The sequence below is a fragment of the Leucopleurus acutus genome (assembly GCF_964270905.1).
Source record: "Leucopleurus acutus genome assembly, chromosome: 2".
In the NCBI taxonomy this organism is placed as follows: Eukaryota; Metazoa; Chordata; class Mammalia; order Artiodactyla; family Delphinidae; genus Leucopleurus; species Leucopleurus acutus.
The window spans coordinates 185499930-185522231 of NC_139143.1; the positions used below are offsets into that span (position 1 = coordinate 185499930).

A 22302-nucleotide genomic window follows, 5' to 3' on the forward strand; every position below is an offset into this window, starting at 1 on the left:
GATAGTTACAAAAGAATGTATTATTTAGATAAGTTACGAAAGATGATAATAAGATGCAATCCTAAACCCACCTATTTTACCAGTTAAAACTTTCCAAATACCATGGAAACTAGCCACATCTTCCTCTTCACTCAGAGGTAATCATTATCCTGAATTTAGTGTGAATTCCAACTCAAACTTTCTATGGGATATAAAAGCTGGGAACGGGCTTCCCTGGTGGCGCAGTGGTTGAGAGTCCGCCTGCCGATACAGGGGACACGGGTTCGTGCCCCGGTCCGGGAAGATCCCACATGCTGCGGAGCAGCTGGGCCCGTGGGCCATGGCCGCTGGGCCTAAGCGTCCGGAGCCTGTGTTCCGCAACGGGAAAGGCCACAGCAGTGAGAGGCCCACATACCGCAAAAAAAAAAAAAAAAGCTGGGAACATGCCCACCAGAACAAGGACTGCATTTCTCAGCCTTCTTGCTGACAGGTATGGCCGCGTGGTTGAGTTCCAGCCAATGGAGAGAAAGGGGAAGGGATGTGGGCGGTTTCCAGGAGGTGTCCTTAGAAGGTGACTTGCCCTTTCCCTTCCTTCTCCCTGTTCTTGCTTGTTGGACAGCAGAGAGGACAGCTGGTGCTGGAGCTGTCACACTGGAACACAAGCTGGATGCCAGCCAGGTGTGAGGGATGCATGGGTCCCTGAGGACCACAGGGCCAGTACGGCAGCCTGGACTATGTTTACTTAGAAAAAGAGTCCTTTGTTTTGTTTAAACCACTGTTATTTGTTGCAGAATCTTATACAACCAACACAGGCTGCACTGTCAGCACAGCCATGATCCTAGCTACCACCAACACCAAAGGCTCTTTCAATGGTCTAAGAAATCTAAGGTAAGGAGGTTTCCACTCAGACTGTAATGCCTGCGCTCTTCAATATCCACACATGGCATTTATTCGGCATCCACAAGGCAATCACACTGGGCATTCCACAAAGCAAACAAAACGGACAGGTGCTGGCCCTTGACGAGCTGCTATTCCAAACCAGTCACATGGACGAAAGAAGAAAAGTACCATTGCCTCAAAATTAGAGAAATGTTTCCTTCATATACAAACCAGTAACTTTTATGTAGCAAAAACTGAGATTTGTGTGCTAAACCGACAGAGAAATGGAAGAGAAAGAGAGAGAGAGAGAGAGAGAGGGAGAGAGAGAGAGAGAGAGAGGGAGAGAGAGAGAAACGAGAGAGAGAGAGAGAGAGAGGGAGAGAGAGAGAAACGGGAGAGATTCTTCCCCGTTCAGTTCTTGGTGGGAACAGAGAGGCTGTTCACAGAGCCACCTCCGTTCACACTCACCTCCAGAGTCACTTACACCCTCCCCACCCCCAGCTTCTCAGTGTCTCCATGGACCTGCTTCCTCCAGAAGGCCTGGCCTGAGATCAGCACCCTGGGGGTTCCTTTGTTCTTAACTCCCGAAAGCTCTCACTATTCACACCATACAAGATGGCATGGGTTAGCTTTTGCTGTCCTACCCCAAGCATGGGGCTTCCCTCTACATTAAACCGGGGCTTCCTGAGGCAAGGCCTGTCCCCTACTTCTGCAGCCTGCTCCACACAGAGCACACAGGAGGCCTCACTGACTGGCTACCTTGGCATCAACCCCAAGAGTTGATGGTATTACTCGGCAGCCTTGCAATTCTCAAGCACACGTCCACCATCATTTATTCATTCAACAAGTGTTTCTGGAAAACCTGCTAAGTCAGAACCTCGGGCCATAGATTAAAAAAAAAGCCTCTGAGCTCAAGAAACTCACAGTTTAATAGGAAGTGAGTAAATATTTCAGTGTAGTGTGGTGGCGAGCAGGGGGCTGATCAAGGCAAGGGGAACCTCCATGCCAGTTGGAATGGAGGCATTTGAAAGGGAGTTATGGGCAGAGCAGCTGGACCCCTGTCGCATCCAGCGCACACCCAGCATGTCTTCTCTAATTCCCCACGCAGCATCTGCTCTGATGGTACAAATAATTTTAATATTAGTCTAAGAATAATACAGTTAAATAGGTAATACAGCCTCAAAAATAATTACACAATGCATTTCAAAGTAAAAAAGCCATGTGATTTTGACTGTCCTCCGTCAGGGAGATGACCTGGCGGCCAACTCCCCCGGGTCGTCTCTTCTGACACTCCTATCCCATGTTGCAGCCGCTCTGACCATCACATGGTCTCACGTCCATGTGGCTTTGCTTTAGCTTGGATGCTCCGGTCCATCCTGTCTGGTCACTGTACCAATCATGCCCCAGGTCCAGTTAGGCATCTCCTGCTCTCTGAGGTGCCCCTTCACCTTGTCTGTACCACCATCCTGGGCTGACCTCATAGCACTGCTGTGTTCCCTTAACTGTCTTTCCTACTGGACAGGAGGGCTGGAGATAGAGACCAGCCAGGCCTTAATCGTCCCATCCCAGGGGTCCGGCACAGTGCCTGGCACACAGCAGGTATTCAGTAATCAACGCTCCCTCAGGGATCTAAGACAATCAAGGGAAAGTTTATGTTACTAACCAGGGCCAGAAGAGAAACAAACTGAGAAAGAGCACACAACACTCTCCCAGGGTTTCTAATGAAATGTCAAAGCCTTTCACCAACCTCAGACATGTACATCCTATTTTAAGAAGAGGCAACTGAAGCTGTAGGTCAGTCTTTGAAAAAGCCTAAATTGTTTACCAAAGACAGTGGCGGGGGGGAATATTTAAGCCTAAGAAAAATTATTATCATACAAAATTCACACTGGCCTTGCCTGTATTTCAAAGCTACCTTGCTTTCTTGTCTCTCTGGAAGGAAAGAAGAAAAGTCATCTTAGAATGAATGAATCAGTCAAGCACTTACAAGGACTTTAGTTCAGGACTGTGTTAGGCTCTGCACATAGACACACACACTGATTCCTGCTTCAAAGTCGAACAAAAACAAACCAAAACGAGAAACAGAAGATGTCAAATTTCCTCTTGCATCCCGGCCTGACTTTTCCTGAGCTCTACCCGACTTTCTTTTAAGCCCTGACAACTCTGGTTTATTCTCACACCAGGTGACACCAAGCTTCCCCTGGTGTCAACCTCCTCCTACTTTCACAAAGCCTTCTCTGACTTCTCGAGCCTACATTAATTTTTCTCTTTTCTGTATTCCTGTGGAGTTTCTTGTCTGTATAATTAATTTTGGCATTAAATCACAATGTCTTATATTATTATCTTTTTCTTAAGAGTTTATCTTATCTCTCCCAGAGAGCCTGTAAGATTCTTAAAGATCATGTTTTGAATCTCTCATGATACTGTACTGAGCATATGAACTGGTACCATTTCTGCTAGGTCTCCATGTTCTCTTTGCTGATGCTGGCATTCACTAACATCTCAAGGTCAACCACATTCACCAAAAAGCAGAGATATCATAAGAGGCACCAAGTGGGACACCTGCCACCAAGCAGGAGGGCGGGCAAGTCCAGAGGTGACGATCCCCGAGCACTGGCCTCCCAGGGGTGGTCTCGGAAAAGCCACCCTTCCTGGAGACATTAGCGTTTGGGGCTGAGCCCAGAAAATCCCATTTTCTAGGCTTGGGCTCAGAGATGGAATGTCCTTAAAAAGCCAAGAAATGGGAAGGAAAGGGCTGCCCGAGCTCCAGATGTAAAATCTGCAGGAACACACATCAATGGAGGCCATAAATCCCTCCCAGGACGCAGACAATGCCTCGGTGATAAGCATGCAGATTGCACACCTAGTTCAGAAACTCCCCTGAGTTTGCTTGTAATTAAGGGGGTTAGAAAGGTAAAAAAAAATATATAAACCCAATTAATCATTTAAATACTTAAAGTCAGATTTTTTCCTCACTCCAGGATTAGTATATTTCATAACGCCAGAAGCAGACAGCCCTGGTTTTTACTGGGGTTCATTTTAGAGCATGTTTAAACTAGTCAGATTGAGTGATGCTTCCAGCAACTAATCGCATGTCAAATAAAAGATATTTTATGTAATAAATTACCGCTACAAGTAATTCAAATGTCATTTATCAGTTTTATTATCAGTCAGGCAAAGTCTTGTTTCTCTATATTAATCAAAATCAAGCTTTTTTTTTTTTTTGGAGTAGTTTTGACACCTCTTGGCAAAAGTACAGAAGTGAAGAGGTAGAGTCAACCCCAAGCTGAGAGGAGCGGGGTAACGGTACAAGAAGAATGAAGCTCGAGGGTGACAACTAAAAAACTCCAGGTATTTAAAATTACCATTACCATTGTTTTTATACTAGCGTCAAAGCAGGAAGGAGTCTGTCTCTAAGAAGATGTATTTTATTTTTAGGGCTGGGAGACTCTTAAAAATACTCCTACCTAAATACCTAAACGCGTAATGCTTCTTCTCAGAGAGATCTGGGCAGGAGAGTGATTTAAATGACTGACTCGCCCCTCCCAGACCCATTCTTTTGCCTCTTCAGAAAGACTAGCAGTTTAACCCTTTGTGCCCACTGAAAGCAGGCAAACGCATGATGCTTTAGGCCAACTCTGTGACCAACAGAACAATTTGTTCTGAGCAAGGAGTTTCCAAGTAGTGGAGAGACCTGTTTGGTATTAAGCCATGGAGGAAACAGCTGGAATAGAACAGATGTGCATTTTAGAAAATTCTGCACCCCAGCTGCCACTGCCCGTCCTCAACAAACCCCATCAAACCCTGGGCCCAAGGACACACCTGAAGAAAAAGTGTGGAGACTTAGCCTTTGGTTTAAAAGAAACACAGAGACTATGTTTAGTGACCCAAAGCAACACAATGGATCGAAAAGAACGTCAGCCAGGACTGAGAATGAGTCCCAGGCTGACAAACAGCTGCCACTGACTCAGCAGCCCCAGTACAAGGCTCATCACTGAGCACCGGTCTCAGAGGTCACACGACACCAGTGGTTTGTTAGACAAGGCGACCACGGATAGATCAGCTTGAGTTCGTGCTACCTGGCCTCACCCATTCAGCCTTTTCCAGAGAGCAAAAGAAAGGTGATATCTAAACGAGACCTGTGACACACAAAGCATATTCTAACCTACTGCCTGGCCCCCGCGCTGTCTGTACGGAAGACTGCACTTCCCTAGCTGTGGGAAGGACGGCGAAGTGGGGGCCGGAAGGCGGCTCCAGGCCACGTGGTGGGGATCAAAACAAGTCTGGCATTTTAAACTGCGCCTTTTAAAATCTGATATCTGACACTTTAAAATCATGTTTTGAAAAAAAGAAAACTTCCGAGATAGACCATTAAAATGAAGACAATTACAGAAAAGGCATTTTGAAAGACAGCAGATCCAAGGCTGAAGTCTTATGTTAAACACACAAAACTGAGCAATTTTCCATTGCTTTGGAGTCAATTTTAACCTTTTTAGGTTTTTCATAAGTGACTTAAGGAAGGAGTTCTGCCTATATTTTGGAAGTGTACATTTATTACTAGCTTAAAGAAGCTTTATTGCTAAAAGTAGCTTTCATTTAAAAACAACAAAAACCTCTCACGGGTCATGTTCTCATGTAATAATTAAAAGCTGCATTCAAAAAGGACCTTCACATTTAATGTGAAATTCTCTAACAGATTGCCACTACATAAATATACATGGTATAGCTAGGACAAGGAAGGAAGGAAGGAAGAAAAGGAGGGTGGGGTGAGGAAGGCTAGCCTAAATCTACTAATATTAACTTTAAAAGATAAAACTAGGAGACAAGTTATTTCAGTGACCAAACAAGAATGCACCCATAAATCAGATGTTTATGTTCTTATTAGTGAAACAGTAACATGCAAAAAGCATTGATATAAGAAAACGGAAACTGAACCAATAAATACTTTTACAGATTCCTGCTTGAAACCAAAATACTTGAAACAATACAATAAACTCATTTATTCTGGTACCTTGAGTCTTAAAACCTCTGTCACATACTTAAAAGTTCGTCTAGAAGAGGATTTGGGTGTGTCACAGTCTTTTGGAAAAACCCAAGAGCCATCTCCTACTCCCAGTCCCCCACCCCCACCCCGCCACGCCTGCTGACTCTAGGAGACGTGAAGCGCTGCCCTTTGGCCAGAGTCCTGAATCCCAGTCAAGGTTAAAGCCAGAGTTTGAGCGGGTGACTTACTATATGGCTGTGAAATGAGGTGAGGGGGCTGGACAGGAACCACCTGTGTGGCTGGGCCCAAGGACGCAGGCTCATCGGCAGCCGTGCCCGACTGCTGGAAAGCCAAATCAATCTCTTCATCCGTCAGCCCTGGGGAAGAAGAGGACATAATTGCAGGTGAGTACCTTTTGCCACTGTCCATGGCTGCAACGAAATCATTTGAGAAAAGACCTTAGAGTCACAGGATGCCTAGCATCCTAGTAAGTTGCTTCCCCGATTTCGGATTCTCTGGAACCTCACTCAGCTGCAATTTAACCTTAAGCGACAGAATATTAGCCTCAACACTGCTTCCAAATGTGGCTCATTCAATTTCCTTAATTTATCCTTGAGTTTATTGCTGCTTTTGAAGTCTCTCCGTACTGCAATTCTCCATTCTTCCCCGAAAACAGATACCATCAAACTGCAAATGTGGCTCATTTTAATCTGTAATGGTGTTAAAAAAAAAAAAAAAAAAAAAAAGAGGGGAAAAAACTAACAATAATGCATGAAAACAGACAGGGAAACAAAAAACTAATTATTGGGTGAGACGACTAATTAGTCTAGATCGTTTCTGAAGACGGGAATAATTTGCTTTATTTTATGACAAATGCAGAAATAAAAAGAAAAATCAGGACTGACTGTGATTAGTATGAATGGGATATAGAATGTAAAGAAGAAAATAAAACAAGAAAACAGATCAAAACAAGGCCAGGCCCAAACTTTCAGATGATTATTACTCTAGACTATCACAGGCTGCCTATATCGCCTTTGGCTAGTTTTTCTTTTTCCTTTTTTTTAAAAAATCCTCCCAACACTCTAAACCACAGTGCACTTGGGACATCAGGAAATTGCAGGGCGCCATCTGCGGTGGCTATGACATGTGGAGAGGCTTTGCCCAAGGAGGAATAAAAGGCAAGTGAAAAACCCAGGAAGACATTTCCAGTGGGCGCACAGCTGGAATATTTCAACAGGTCAGAGGCAGACCAGGGACGCCGGCTCTGGGGGAAGAGGATGAGGGCACTGACCAATCCAAAGCATCTGCACAAGGAGTGGCGCACAGGTGTGAGAGAGACTTCCCCACAGGGCAGCTCTGTGTCGCAGGGGAAGCAGCCGTGTGCACGGAAATGCTCCAAGTGCTGCGATTGGGAGAAGCAGGTGGGAGGTCACTGCTAGTCTTTGCAAAAGAGCACTCTGGCCGGCCGGAGCTGTTCTGGGAATCCCGACATTCAGTCCAGCCACAACACAGAACTTTTAAACTAGAGCCGAGAGCTCGTCCACATCGGGCCGGCAGCTCTCCATCGGAGGTCCGCAGCATGGTCTATCTGTCCCTGGGGGAGGTGAAGTACAAGGAGGCTCTGAGGGTCAACATCTCCCGAAGCATGGTGCCTCGAGCTCTGTGCCAAGGGGCTAGCCGGCGGAGCCCATTAATGCTCTAAGCACAGCGCTGCCCCACACTACGCTGGCATGTGAGTTGGCTGCAGCCGCCCCTCAAACTCTTCATGCCCCACCACAAGTGGTCAAGGGAGAATTCCTGAACTATTCTAAATGGCCCTGGACCCTCTCTTCTCTCTGCACCGAGCACTTGAGGTCCCTCCCCACTTAACACCACATCCCTTTCCCTCTTTGCCCTCAGCACATGACAGAGCCCGCCAGTGGTGGGCAAGGCCACACCTCCGTGGAGTCTCAGTGCTGCTGGGTCGCCCGAGCAAGCGCACCATCCTCTCAACAGACTGACGGGGCAGAGGAGAGGCTGGCAGGGGGCAAAGAGGATCATTTACTGGCGCTTGGCACCTTCAAATACAAGAGCTGAATTTGAATACGCGGGGCTAGCCAGGGGATGTTCCTCCTCCCTAAGCCCCCAGCTTGCTGCAAAAGGACCGCTTTACTGTGATGTCACCTCCCCAGGACAGGGGCAGGAGAGACAGACGAGCCGGGCAAACACAGAGAACACACTTCACTGAGCAAGCGCCTCCCAGGCTCCAGCCCGGGTACTGACTGCCAGTCACTCCTCGGTAGAAAGGGGAACCCCTTTCAGAGTTCTAGTAGGAAAGACATGGTTTTAACCAGTCATAATCAGCCACGAAAAAAGACAGTGGCACATGCGGCATCAGCACGAGCTACTGGTCACTGGTACACAATGGGACTTCATAAAGCTGGTGGTTCGTGTGCCTTGTCAGCCACTGGCTGCAAATGAGGATAATTTTCCCAAAAGGAGCATTCGGTTGCATTCTCATTTTCCCTTTTGGCTCTTTCAAATATAAACAAGTACCATAATGTTTAACGCTGGGGAAATATACAGCAAGTTACAGGCTGTGCTGCAGCCCTGAGAGCTGGAGCTGGTTAAAGGGACAGGACTCCCTGACCACTGTCCTGCCCTCTGGCCCTGAGCTTTTACGAAGCCTATTTTCCTAATAAAACATATCCCTTGCATTATTGCAGCCAAGCCCACTAGTGAAGCCCCGGTTTAAAGGGCATCAGCACTTCCTTCCAAGCTCTTGTTTTATACAGACCTTATCGCTTGATGCTCTAAATTTACATTGGCTGGAATTCTGATATCCCTAGTTCTCTGGAGAGTCAGGATTTTGATTTAGTTACAGAAAATGAATCACTTTTCTTCTTTTTTAAAAAAATAAGCATTTTAACGATCTCACTGAATAAGATAATTTCAGAGCTGGGCCATTATCCTAGCCATTGCCCTTATTTAACAGATTAAAAAACAAAAAAACAAAACACTGAGGGCTAAGGAGGGTGAAAACTATGTCTCAAATCATACTAGTAAAAGCCTGGTGATGCCAGATGAAACCCCAGCCCGGTGACTTCCCACTACAGCGCAGAGTTACAACACATCAAAATGATGCCTAAAGTCTTCAATCTTGTTAAAGAAAATATGAGGACTAATTTGTCTTCCCCCAGCCCCGCCCCCACCGGCACCCCATCCATAGGTAAGAGCCAGTGAATGCTGTTTTGGGGCTATCCCAAAACAACACAGGAACCTAACACCTGGGTCCTATTTGCAAATGACACCTGGACAACTTTTTGAACACTACCAGAGTGACAAGATAGAGCGACCTCATCTCCTTCTAATATTCTAATCAAATAAATCCAAAGGCCTCTCACAGACTGGTGCCTACGCTTCCCTTAGTGGCCTTTTCCTCTGGAGTGTCCCCAGCTTCGGGAAGATTGACTCTACAAGACTCAAGTGATTCATCTGGGACTCACAGAGCCTGAGGTGGGGAGGAGTGTCATTCCTTTCAGGTATCTACCACTCACCAGCTCCTGGCGCTGAAAGGACCCTGCCTTTAGGGATGGGGTACTGCCTTAGGGCCCACACATAAGACAGCCAGGTTCTCACCCACCCCCACTGAGATAAACAGTGGAGAACTTCGATTGAGACCTTGCAGAATCCAAAAGGTTAAAAGGAATAATAAAGGAAACTGCCGATTGTAAGTGAATTATATTTGGCTCTGAAAGCTGAGGCACAGGCTATATTGTAAAAGGCAGCTCTTTGCGTTGTTTACCATCACCCTGACTAATGCAGACCTTTTTTTTGTTTTTGTTTTAAATAATCTCATGCAAATTAGACACACATACTTCCTTCCAGTTGATTGCTATCTGCAATCTAACCGCAGAGGGACTGAGCAAGGGCTGAGCAGAGGAGAGACAGGAGGAAAGGGTGTCACTGTCCTGTGGCAGGCAAACCTCCTCCCCTCCCATCCCTGACTCACATGTCCTTTAGCTGCTGCCTTTGGAAGAATGAGCCAATTTTAATAAAGCCTAAAATTTTCTTTTAGCACTAGCACTTTGCATTTAGATGTTCTCTCAGTAACTTCACCTCTGCTACTTGGTGATTCCAGGAGCTACCAGCCCCTCCCCCAGCCTGTGACACTGACAATTAAACTATGTTATTGATAGAGAGCAAAACTAAGGAAGTCCTGCTCGGTTATTCCATCCACTCACTAGCTTTACTCAAGAGGAGGAGAAACGGAAGAGGGGACTTGTATGAGGTGAGCAGATGGAGCAGGACGCCTGCCTCTATCATTTCACCTTTAAGACCACAGCTGCCTGATCTGCAAAGCTGCGCTCAATTCAAAGCGAGCTGTGCAGACGAAGACCCGGAGCCAGGACGGACTGCTAGCTCCCTCGGTTCTCTGGAATCTACTTCTCCAAACAGTTCCCTTTCCCAGGAGACTGCCCCTGTGTAGATGCTGGGCCAAGGACTTCTCTTCCATCACTTTCTCCAGGGTGGGATTCTTTTAAAAGAACAGAAACAAGAGAGCTACATTCTATTGATTAATAAAGCCCCGTGTTACTGCTGCAGCAGCTGAAGTCAACGGCCTCCGGGCTGCCACACCTGCTTATTTTTATCCTTCAGAAGATAAACAAAATTGTTTAAAGATTTCTATTAAAATGCAAACAGAACCAAACCAGTTGACTGTGTAAGCTGCAGCCAACTGGCTCACAGTGCCACTGGGTTCTTTCCCACCACTCAGCTCAGACAAACCGGGCACCGGGGAGGGCTGACTTTTTTCTGTGGGACTGGCGGTTCAAGGGCTTCTCAGAATAAGGAGCCTCAACTCTCTCCCCAGTGACCGCTGGGCACTGCCCCAGGGCCTGGCTCCATGCAGGGGGAGAAGAAAGAGAGATGACAGCAGACAGCAGTGTTCTCTGTATCCCTCAGGTCAAACAACCACCAGGACAGCAGGGTTAGGAATAGTTTGGATATAAGCAAGGTGATGAACACCTGACAGCACCTTCCGGCACAGTCCGAGTATTATAATAAAAATGTGGAGTCTGACGGGGACTAGGGAACAGGCCCAGAGGGCCAGTGGCAACGGGCAGCAGTTATGGGCTGGCCACTCGGCCGTCTTCCTCCCCCGCCCCGTCGCAGTCCCTCTATTTACAGGACTTGGGAGATTCATCTGGGACGCAGGGAGACTGAGCACGGGTCACTTCTCTCGGAACACAGCTAGTTATCTACCCAGGCACTCTGGGAGGAGATGAGGCAGAGAAGACAGCTGGCTAAAAATACTTCCCAAATTAAAAGAAAAATCAACTCTCTCAGAAAAGGTTAGGGGAGGAGAAAGGGAAAAAGTATTTTTATTTTATTTTATTAACATTTTGTTGGAACAGTGGAGTACAATAAGGACTCTCAGAGCCTCTAAAAGTCGTTGGATGACCTGTAGACCCCTATTTCCCAGTGCCTTGTATAAAATTGAATTTTTTAAACATAAATTACACGTAATGACGACACTGTAAAAACTAACAGTAATGGAAAGCTGTGCTGCATTTCATTAGCCTGTATTATTCCGTGCCACCTGATCCAGCCGGGCCTTGTTTATGAGTTAGTGTGTCAGCAGACGCCGATGGAAGCATTTGCGTCGACCTTGCTCTTCTCATTGGGGCATGAAATTACGACGGCAGCACCTTGATATTACAGCCATAAATACAGTAAACTGCAAATTTAAGCCAACGGCTCCCATTGTCTCTGAACATAAAGCTGATCGGTATTTATTTAAAAGGAGAACAAAAAAAATATTATATATCACCTTGTTTATGAGGCCTCCCCCACCCACTTTCTTATCCCCTCCCCCCAGCCCCCCAACCTAATTCACTTGGATAAAATATTAAGCAAATAAGCCAAATGCTTTCTTCTCTGCTGACTGACTATTCCCAAGCAGCAAAAACAGTTTTTGAGAAAACTAGTTCCAAATATCATCACCCTGAATGGGTTTTTATAAAAATTGATCTGATGGTGGGGCCCGGTTCCCACCATCTTGATGTTGATACGTAAATTCAAGAACAAGACTTGACACTCTCCCCTCTCCTTAAATAAGGAAGATCAAACAACAGGAGAAAAAGTTGCTGATGATGCCCTGAAACAGAATGTCCTCTCAGTATCCTTCTAAAAATCGTTAGACAGAAATGCTATTTCAAAAAGCAGCAGGGACTTCCCTGGTGGCACAGTGGTTAAGAGTCCGCCTGCCAATGCAGGGGACACGGGTTCGAGCCCTGGTCTGGGAAGATCCCGCATGCCGCGGAGCAACTAAGCCCATCCTCACAACTGCTGAAGCCCGTGCTCCGCAACAAGAGAAGCCACCGCAATGAGAAGCCTGCACACGGCAACGAAGCGTAGACCCCCGCTGGCCGCAACTAGAGAGAGCCCGCGTGCAGCAACGAAGACCCAACGCAGCCAATAAATAAATAATTTTAAAAAGGCAGCAAAACACTGCCTCCTGCCACCTAAGGAAAGAAAGATATCTAATCAAGAATATAATTCTCATCTCAACACAGAGAGCCGGGAACCTCTCATTAAAACTTGCACCAATCCCTCCTTATCCCAGGGGACCATAAAGACACTATATCCTTTAAATACATTAAATGTGCAAGAAAACTAAACACAAAGACAAAAGGACACTGGATATCATCCAGCCACGTGGAGTATAAATCACCGAGTAAAAAGCCAGCGCAAAATGTACTGCACTGCTAGCTCAGAGACTGAGCAACCAGCCAGGCTTGGTCCACCATCAGTCTAAAAGAGAAGGCAGCTCTGCTTTCCTAATGTCAGTGGGAGAGGATCTCTGTGCCGCTCAGAGAGGCAGAAGAGAGATGTAAACTCTCAGCCAAGTCCAAGTTCGCAGGTTTCAAAGGGTTAGTGGTGAAAACGGCAGAATATGAGCAGGCAAGCTCCGCAGCCACTACCAGTGAAGCGTGCAGAAGGACGATTTTAGCAGAGAACTAAATGCAAGTTCTAGGGAGCAGTTTTATTCCAAATCAGACAGGATGGGGTCACAGAAGCCAGGGCCCAGTACTATCAATGACATGGCCAAATCAACCAAGATCAAAAGTTTTTGCACATTTACTTCCAATACGTTACTCTACAAGGTAGACGGACTCCCTTGGAGCCCTAAATTATTTCAGCCACACTCATTCAGCTTAGCTCCTTCCGCATAAGGAGGAAACTTCCCTATAAAATTTATTGAGCTTCTCTGGGGAGTAGTATAACTGGTGAACAAGACAGAAGTGAGCTGCCCCTCTGTGTAACACAAATTGAGATCTCTCATGTGAAAGACTGGGAGGGTTTCCAATCAGCATCTGTGATGTCTATTTTTACATCTATAGTCTAAAGGTCTTTTTTTTTTCTTTTAATCCCTCTCTGCTAAATTAAAAACAAAAACAAAGAGGAGTTGCTCCTCATATTTGATCATCAATTCCAAGGCACGACAAACATTGCTGCCGGCTGTCCCGGACAGCAGCGTCTAACCCTACAGGGTCCTTGGCAACAGGCGGGGAAGTCAGCCCTCCCCACAGTGCAGTGAACAAGCCCTAGGGAAAGGAACGTGTCTTAAAGACTGAGGAGTAGGATAATCAGGAATCACTGGTACTTGAATGGCAAAGGCCAGGAAAGCCAAACGTATGGTTGTATATATGTGGGAAAGCCAAGTAAATGTACACCTTTAACTATACTTGAAACTTGCTCCTTTTAGAAGAGGCAGTGAAGTTTTTTTAAAGAAAAAGAAAAATTCACCTTTGACAACCAAAGTAATTCAGATCTGAAAGAAAAGTTGAAGCTCATCTAGTCTATCTCCTGTTCTTTTTGTTTTCCTTTCCTTCTGTTTTACAGATCAAGATAAGAGAACATGGAGAGGGGCAGTGACTTTACTCACAGCCATGGTGAGCCCAGGGGCAGAACCAGACTCCCAACACAGCGCTCTTTTTACTGCTCTGGAGGGATCACGAGAGGGTGGCCTGACACGCCTGCTCCCCACTCTGCTATCTGACGCAGCACATTTTAAATAAGCAAACTCTTAGAACCAACAACCTCAAAGACAAGGAAAAACGAAAAGGACATGTGGAACATGGAAAACTAGGTGAAGGGTACATGGGACCTCTGTGTTAAATAAAAGAATCTATGTATGCACACACACAAACACATCTATGTAGTTGTGTGTACATGCATAAAATAAAGACAGACAAGAAACAGGTAATGCTGGTCCCAGATGGAGAGGAGACTGGTAGCTGGGGACACAGACTGAAGGCAGACTTTGCACTGTATATTCTTAGGAACTGTGTCCCATGTGAACATATTTCTGATTCAAAAGAATAAATTAATTTTTAAGAACAAAGAAAGTAAGTGGAGGGAGAAAAAAAACCTTAATCGTGAACAAAATCACTTAGAATGGTTATCCCCATTTTCTGGAAGAGAAAAACCAAGACAGAAATAGGTGCAGAGATGTACCCAGGAGCTGGGATTAGAATGACATCCGCAGTATCTAATTTCTTGCTTAACCCACTGTGGCTGTACCACCAGCAGCCAAGTACAAGGTGGCTTTTTTTTTTTTAATTGTGTTTTTAAAAGGCAGGCATCTGTTCTATTTTGACACATCCTGGCTGCCCAAATGTTTCTTTCAGCTCTAAATATTTGCTTCACCAATGGAAATGTTTCCATCACTGCAACAAAACAAACATTTGCTTTGGGATGGTAGGGACAGCCATACGCCGTTTCATATGTTACTTGAAACAGCCTGATTTGGGAAACAACCCTACTGTAGGATGCAAACCTAGGTGGAGATTTTTGTTCTTTAAAGAAAAGCCCATCACAAGAGTTCCATGCACCAAGGTACACTCTTTGTCACTTAGCTGAATGCTACGAAAGTCCAATGTTTGTGTGGGGTTTTCTTTTACATCTTGAATCTTAAACATATGATCAGAAGGTTTGTTATTTGGCATTCAACTTACTTCTTGAAGTTTTAAATTACCGTGCAGCTATCAGATTTTTTTTTAAAGTCCTCATATTAATCTGATATGAACACATTAAAACATGTTATGTTCTAATAGGTCAATACATTATTTTGTCACCGCCTATTTGCGTAGCTCCAATGAATCTGGTATTGGTTGCTATTGTCAACATTATTAGTGTAGAGATAAATATTAAGTACTCAACTACATCTATAAATATTTGAGTGCTTATTTTGCTAGGCAATGTGAGAGAGCCAAGACCTCATCTTCCCGACCTGTTAAATGGCAGCTTCCCTCTTCCCCCCCAATTTCTCCCATTGGATGAGTACTTTGTCTATCTTCTAAGTACAATATAACACATGTAATATTATGATATGCAGACATATGATATATAAAACACAGAAATATCTATTGATAAAAATAGCACGTCAACTACAGAAAACATTGATAATAAAGGAAAGCATAGAGAAAAGTTAAAAATCACTCATATTTCCACTCTCCAACCATAATAATAGCCAAAATTGACTAAAACCAAGTGTCAAAGAGTTTTAGGAGCTTTTCATTTTCTTTTCGCTGTGCCGTGCAGCTTGCAGGAACTTAGTTCTGCGACCAGGGATTGAACCCGGGCCGCGACAGTGAAACCATCCTGAGTCCTAACCACGGGATAGGGAATTCCTGAGGAGCTTTTTACATTTTTAACTCTGAATCCCAACACTACCCTTTGCAGGGCCATGGAGATGCACAACTCCAGGCCCCACATCACTGTGTTTGTGGCATCGTGGACCCATGCAGCTCATAACCCAAGTGGCCACAAGTGGCAACAGTGCTTTATTCTCCCCACCTCGCAGATGGGGAAGCGAGGCGCAAGGACAGTAAAGCCACTCCCCGAAGGTCCTGGTGCCGCGGGCAGGGAGCAGGCTTCAGAGCCCAAGTTCTTCCTCACAACTCCACACAACTCAAGAGGAAACAGTCCAAATCTCTGTTTCAGTTGAAAAGAACACTGATATCCCTGACCTCTAGCATATCACTCACATGTATTGGTCAAGTTATTAAGACTGAATTTTTTTCAAATTAAAAATGATTTTTGAATGAGAATACCCAAAGCTGGCGAGGGTGCTGTGGAAGAGCAAACTGAGCAGTTTCTAGAAGACAATTCGGCACTCGATCTCAAGAGTATTTAAAAATGTTCATACCCTTTGACAATTTTACTCCTAAGAAATAATAACATAACGTAGTGTAAGACTAATATACGAAGATGGCTTGTCACCATATTTTGAATAACAGCAAAAAATTTAAACAACGTAAACGTCCAAAGAGAAATGATTAGACAAATTATGACATATTTCAGTAATGTAATATTATTCAAATGCTCACAGTCATATGGACAATTTTTGATGGCATGGGAAAATGCTTTTGATACATTAAGACATAAAAAAGCAGGTGTTGTTATATTCCTAGCATGATCTCAATTATAATACATTTTTTAGAAAGCACAAAAGGAAGCAGTTTCGCATCATTTTTAACTTAATCTGAATTCAACTTATACACGTTCAGAAGGAAGGAGTGAAGGAAAAATGACACTATCAGCAGTGGAGAGGGGTCTACACTGTCATTCAACAAGTGCTGTGTCTTCAAGTAAGCATGAGACAGGAGGTCTGAATTTACTGTCCGCTCATCAGCTCATTCCCGCACACCCTGGCAGTCTGAGCACCCTGCTGCAGGGTGTTTTCTCCCCATACATCTTGGCACCCCTATGCAAAGCCAGCCATGTCATCTGGTGTCAAACCAAAGGTCTAGTTCACTGTGAAGGAAAATGCGGCTACACTGGCCTTACTGAAAGGTAATACACCAGTCCCCTGCATCACATCTTTCTAAGGGATTTTGGACATTCTTTTAAAAATTAATATTTAATAGATATATTCCCATAGTACAATTCTGTATTCTAAAATGCAAAACAGTGCAAAGTTAAGTCTCCTTTCCACTCCTGTAACCAGGCCACCTAGTTATATCTTCCAGAGGCCACCACTGCTACTAGTTTCTTATATACCTTCTAAAGATAGTCCATGAATATGAAAGTGCGTTCATATATTTTATATATTATACATGCGTATGTATTTATGTGTATACATATATATTTCTAATACAAATAATAGCATGGTATAAATACTACTCTACACCTTGCTATTTTTAATTACTATATCTTAGAGAGCATTCCATACTATTAGTATCTATAGAGCCCTCCCACTCTATTTAACAGCTATAAGGTAAGGTATTCCATCATATGGATGTACCACAACTTAAATTGTCCCTTATTGTACTTTTACTGTTATAAACAAAGCCCCAATACAAGGCCTTGTATGTGCCATTTGTACATGTGCAAGTATGTTCCTGGAAGTAGACTCAGATAGGGGCCGTTTAAATTTTGATAAATATTGACAAACTGCCCTTCTTAGAGGTTATTTCCCCTTACATTCCCACCAGTGTGTGCGTGTCTGTTTCCTACAACTTTGCCTACATGATCTTATCAGAGTTTTTTATCTTTGTCATTCTGAAAGGTAAAAAGATGGTCTCACTGTAGTTTTATTTTTTTCTCACTGTAGTTTTAAATAAACATTTCTTGGTGTTCTATAAACATACAGAAAAGCATGCAAACATTAAGTGTACAGCTTAATGAATTTTCACACAGTGAAACATCCATGTAACTACCACTCAGATCAAAACTAGAACACCTTCAGGTGCATTTCTCTTGTTCCCTCCCAGTGGCCACTTAACTTCTAATACCACAGGTCAAGTTGACTTATTTTGGAACTTTATATAAATAGAATAACACAGGAAGCAGTCTTTTACAAAGGGCTTCTTTCACTCAACATTATGCTTGAGAGATTCATCCACGCTGTTGCACACAACCATGGTTCTTTCACTCTAACTACTGTGTAGTATTCTTATATAGGATAAGAATGAACCACAATTTATCTGTTTCTAGTTTTGAACAATCTATATAATTAGTGCTGCCATCAAGATCCTTATACATATATTTTAGAGGGGAACTGCTGGACCATATGGGGTATGCATACTTTAACAGATACTGCCAACAGTTCCAAAGTGGTTACACCAACTCACACTTAGACCAAGAGTACATCCAACACCAAAGCTCCCAGTTTTTTCAATTTTAGCCATTCTGGTGGGTGTAAAGTGTTATCTCATTCTGATTTTAATTTGCATTTCTCTGTTGACTAATGAGGTTGAACATCTTTTTTTTTTTATATTTACTGTCTTTATTGGGTACAGTGTCTTTTATATATATATATATATGTATAATATTCATATACAACTATATAAATATGGTATATTTACCTATATATAATATGGAAAGTTTGTTAACTGTATTGTTAGAATCTTGATTGTTTCGTCTGTTTGTACTACCAATTATTGAGGATGATGTTTTAAAACTTTCCATTATGATAGATTTGTCTAGTTCTCCATTCAGTCTGTCCATTTTTGCTTTGTGTATACTGAAACTACGTTACTAGGGACATACATACGTAGAAACGTTAAATCTTCCTGGTGGTTGACCATTCTGAAATTTCTTTATTTCTCACTCCACGTTTAAGTCTATCTTGTCTGATATTAGTACCAGGTTACTTTTGGTTAATGTTCGCATGGTATCTTTCCCCATCATTTTACTTTTTTAATCCTTTGTCTTTTCATTAAAGGTGTGTTTGATGAATGGAGCTTAGTTGTTTGGGTTTTTTTTTTTAATCCAATCTTGACAAACTCTGCTTTTAATGGAATATTTAGTCTATTTACATTTAATGTAAATATTAAAATTTTAAAGTTTATATCTTTCATCTTACAATTCATTTTCCTTTTGACCCATTTAATGTCCTCTTTTCGTTCTTCTTGCCAACCTTTTAAAATTCAGTTTTTCCCTCTACTAGCTTGTAGTCGAGGTGGGTTTTGATGGATTTCTCCACCGTCAAGTTACTACCTTCCCTTCTGTAGTTGTTAGATAGCTTGGAGGCGGGAGATACTTGGCTATTTCTCTTCGAACTTTCACCCTCTAATTTTAGCACGTCAGTAGATGATCTTGTCTGCAGTGATAATTACTGTGGTATTTGATGGGGGACCCTCAATTTTTAAAAGTAAAAGGGGTCCGGAGACTAAGATGTGTAAGAAGCAGTGCCCCAGATATCACCGTACATCCTTGACTTACTGAAGTTCCATATAAATGAGAAATTTACCACTTCACCAACAATTCTAATACTCAGAACACTTTCACTCCCTCCTACCACCTTTTGTGCTATTGCTATACATTTCAATCATACATGTATTTTAAACATTATTTTACACAGCCCATATTCATTTCATTTTGCCCTTTCACCAGCCTATATTAATTTCTCTTTGCCCTTCCTATATTTGTGTCTTCATGTAGGATCATTTTCTTTCTGACTGAAAATTCCATTAGTATTTCTTTCAGTGCAGGTGTGCTGGCAATGAATTCTCAGTTTTGTTTATCTAGAAATGTATCCTTCACTTTTGAAAAGTGTTCTATTGTGAAATAATTTCAGACTTAGAGAAAAAGTGCAAGAATAGTAGAAAGAACTCTCATATCTTTCACCCAGATTCTTCAAATCTTAAATTTATCACTTTGTACTATAATTCTCTATAAATCTGTCTATATAATTATTTTCCCTGAACTGTTTGAGACTAAGTTACAGACATGATGCCCCCTTTCCCCTAAATATTTCAGTATTCCTTTCCTGATTTGGGGAGGGGGGAGTACATGCTCGTACATAATCACAGTATAATTATCAAAATCAGGGAGTTAATATTGTCAAATTTATACCTGTAACTCAGGCCTCTCCTCATACTAATGCATGTGTCCACCTGATACCTCCACCTGGATGTCTAGTAGCGATCTCAAGGTTAGTATGTCTAACACTGAGCTCCTAATCTTGCTCCACTAAACTGCACCATTCCTAGTTAATGGTAACTCCATCCTTCTAGTCACAACACCAAAAACCTTGGAGTTATCCTTAACTTCTGCTTCTCTTTCAGGCTCCGGATCTAACAAATCAGGATATTCCGTTGATTTACTTCCAAATAACAACCAGGGATCTGAGGACTTCTCCCAGCTTCGACCCCGGCTCTACAACTGTCCATTCTTAACACGGGCATCCAGGGTGATCCTGTTAAAGCTTAAATCAGATTATATCACTCTTCTGCTTAAAACCTTCTGATGATTTCTCATTTTACTAAAAGTAAAACTGAAGTTCTCACATGGATCAATACTCACTTCCTGTCAACGCTGTGACCTCACCTCTCACCACGACCCACCCACCTTGCCTACACACAAGCCTCCTTTCTGTTCCTAGAATTTGTCAGACACGCTCCTTCCTTAGGCTTTTGCACAAATGGTTCCCTTTTCCCAGAACTCTTTCTCCCCAGAAATCTGCATGGCTTGCTTCCTCATTTTCCTCAAGTTTTTACTCACGTTTCATTTTAGCAGGGCCCTTCCAGAGCGCTCCATTTAAAACTGCAACCGTCCAAGAACTTGCTATTGCTCTTCCTCCTCTTAGATTCGACTTCCCTTTTGTTGTTGTTTGCTAAATGTTTATTTCTTTCTTTGGCTGTGCCGGGTCTTAGTTGCGGCATGCGGGATCTTTAGTTGTGGCATGTGGGATCTAGCTCCCTGACCAGGGATCAAACCCAGGCCCCCTAAATTGGGAGCGTGGAGTCTTAACCACTGGACCAATAGGGAAGTTCCTCGATTTACCTTTTATTCTACTTATTGCTGTCTCTCTTCTTCCCTGACATTACAATGTAAGCTCAATGCAGATAGGGATTTGAGGTGATTTTATGCACTGCTATATTCCCAGTACCTAGAACAGTGCTCGGGTTCTATTGGTACTTAGCAGATGTTCAATAAAACTATGTAGAAAGAATAAATAAATAGAAACCTGATATCCAAAACACATAAAAGTAATGCTGCTAAGGTTTTGGGAGAGCCAGGTAGAGCATGGAGAAAACCCAGAGTCCCACCTTCTTGATCCCCTCTTTGCCCCTGAAGCATCTCTTTAGAACCTCCAAGGAGCCCCAGAAACCAGCGTACAAACTGTTGCCATATATTCACCCTGTGCTAAGGCACACTATTTTGTTCTTCAGCCCATGACATGCTTTGCACTCTCCAGTCTTCTGCCCCTGGGGCTCCACCCACTGCAGTAGCTTTCTCCCAGGGCTTCTCGGAGCTTGTCAGTTGTTCTGGGTTATCTCTTCCACCACCAGAGCTTTCTCTGATCACCCCAGCCAGAAGCATTTTTCTACAGTGATTACTATCTATATAATATTTCTCTGGTTGTCAAACACAGATGGCTTTGTAACCTTTCTTTTGTCTCATACAGTTTTCTAATGTTGCTGAACTTCACTGTCTGCCTTATTCATTGCAGTTTCCCCCGAAGCCTAAAACACTGACTGACTTGAAATGGGTACGCACTGAGTATCTGTTCATTGTGTAAGTGTAAATAAAGCATATTTGTTTTTAGCAGACTGCACATTTTTAGTAACTCTAAAGAGGTACTTGTAACAATTGGTGACAACCCTTTCTTTCTTTCTTTTGAAAAAGACTTATTTATAATAAAACTCATTATCACTTTTACCATTAACATTTAACATTATTTCTGAAGTTCTATCCCATGCAATAAGGCAGGACATAAAATTGAAATGTCTAAGAACTAGAAAGAAGGTCACAAAATAATCAACTGTAGACAATATGACTATATATCTAGAAAAATCAATCAAAACCATAAGAAGGTTTAATGAGATGGCTAGATACATATTTTTTAAAATTCAGAGATTGGTTAAAGATGGCGGAGCAGAAGGACATGCTCGCACTCCTTCTTGCGAGAGCACCAGAATCACAACTAAATGCTGAACAATCATCGACAAGAAGACACCGGAACTCACTAAAAAAGATACCCCACATCCAAAGACAAAAGACACCGGAACTCACCAAAAAAGATACCCCACATCCGAAGACAAAGATGAAACCACAGTGAGATGGTAGGAGGGGCGCAATCACAATAAAATCAAATCCCATAACTGCTGGGTGGGTGACTCACAAACTGGAGAACACTTATACCATACCACAGAAGTCCACCCGCTGGAGTGAAGGTGCTGAGAGCCCCACGTCAGGCTTCCCAACCTGAGGGGTCTGGCAACAGGAGGAGGAATTCCCAGAGAATCAGACTTTGAAGGCTAGCGGGATTTGACTGCAGGACTTCTACAGGACTGGGGGAAAAAGAGACTCCGTTCTTGGAGGGCACACACAAAGTAGTGTGTGCATCAGGACCCAGGGGACAGAGCAGTGACCCCATAGGAGACTGAACCAGACATACCTGCTAGTGTTGGAGGGTCTCCTGCAGAGGCGGGGGGGTGGCTGTGTCTCACTGTGAGAACAAG

At 43.4% G+C, this 22302-nt stretch overlaps 1 protein-coding gene across 1 annotated transcript in view; it reads right to left on the reverse strand.

Annotated features, from left to right (window-relative positions):
* The window catches only part of PEX14 (peroxisomal biogenesis factor 14), a 138590-nt gene that overhangs the window by 21574 nt on the left and 94714 nt on the right, over positions 1 to 22302 (reverse strand). Inside the window, exon 4 of the mRNA XM_082858349.1 lies at positions 6091 to 6219. Within this exon, the coding sequence (XP_082714475.1) occupies positions 6091 to 6219 (129 nt within the window). The remainder of the gene's footprint in view (positions 1 to 6090; positions 6220 to 22302) is intronic.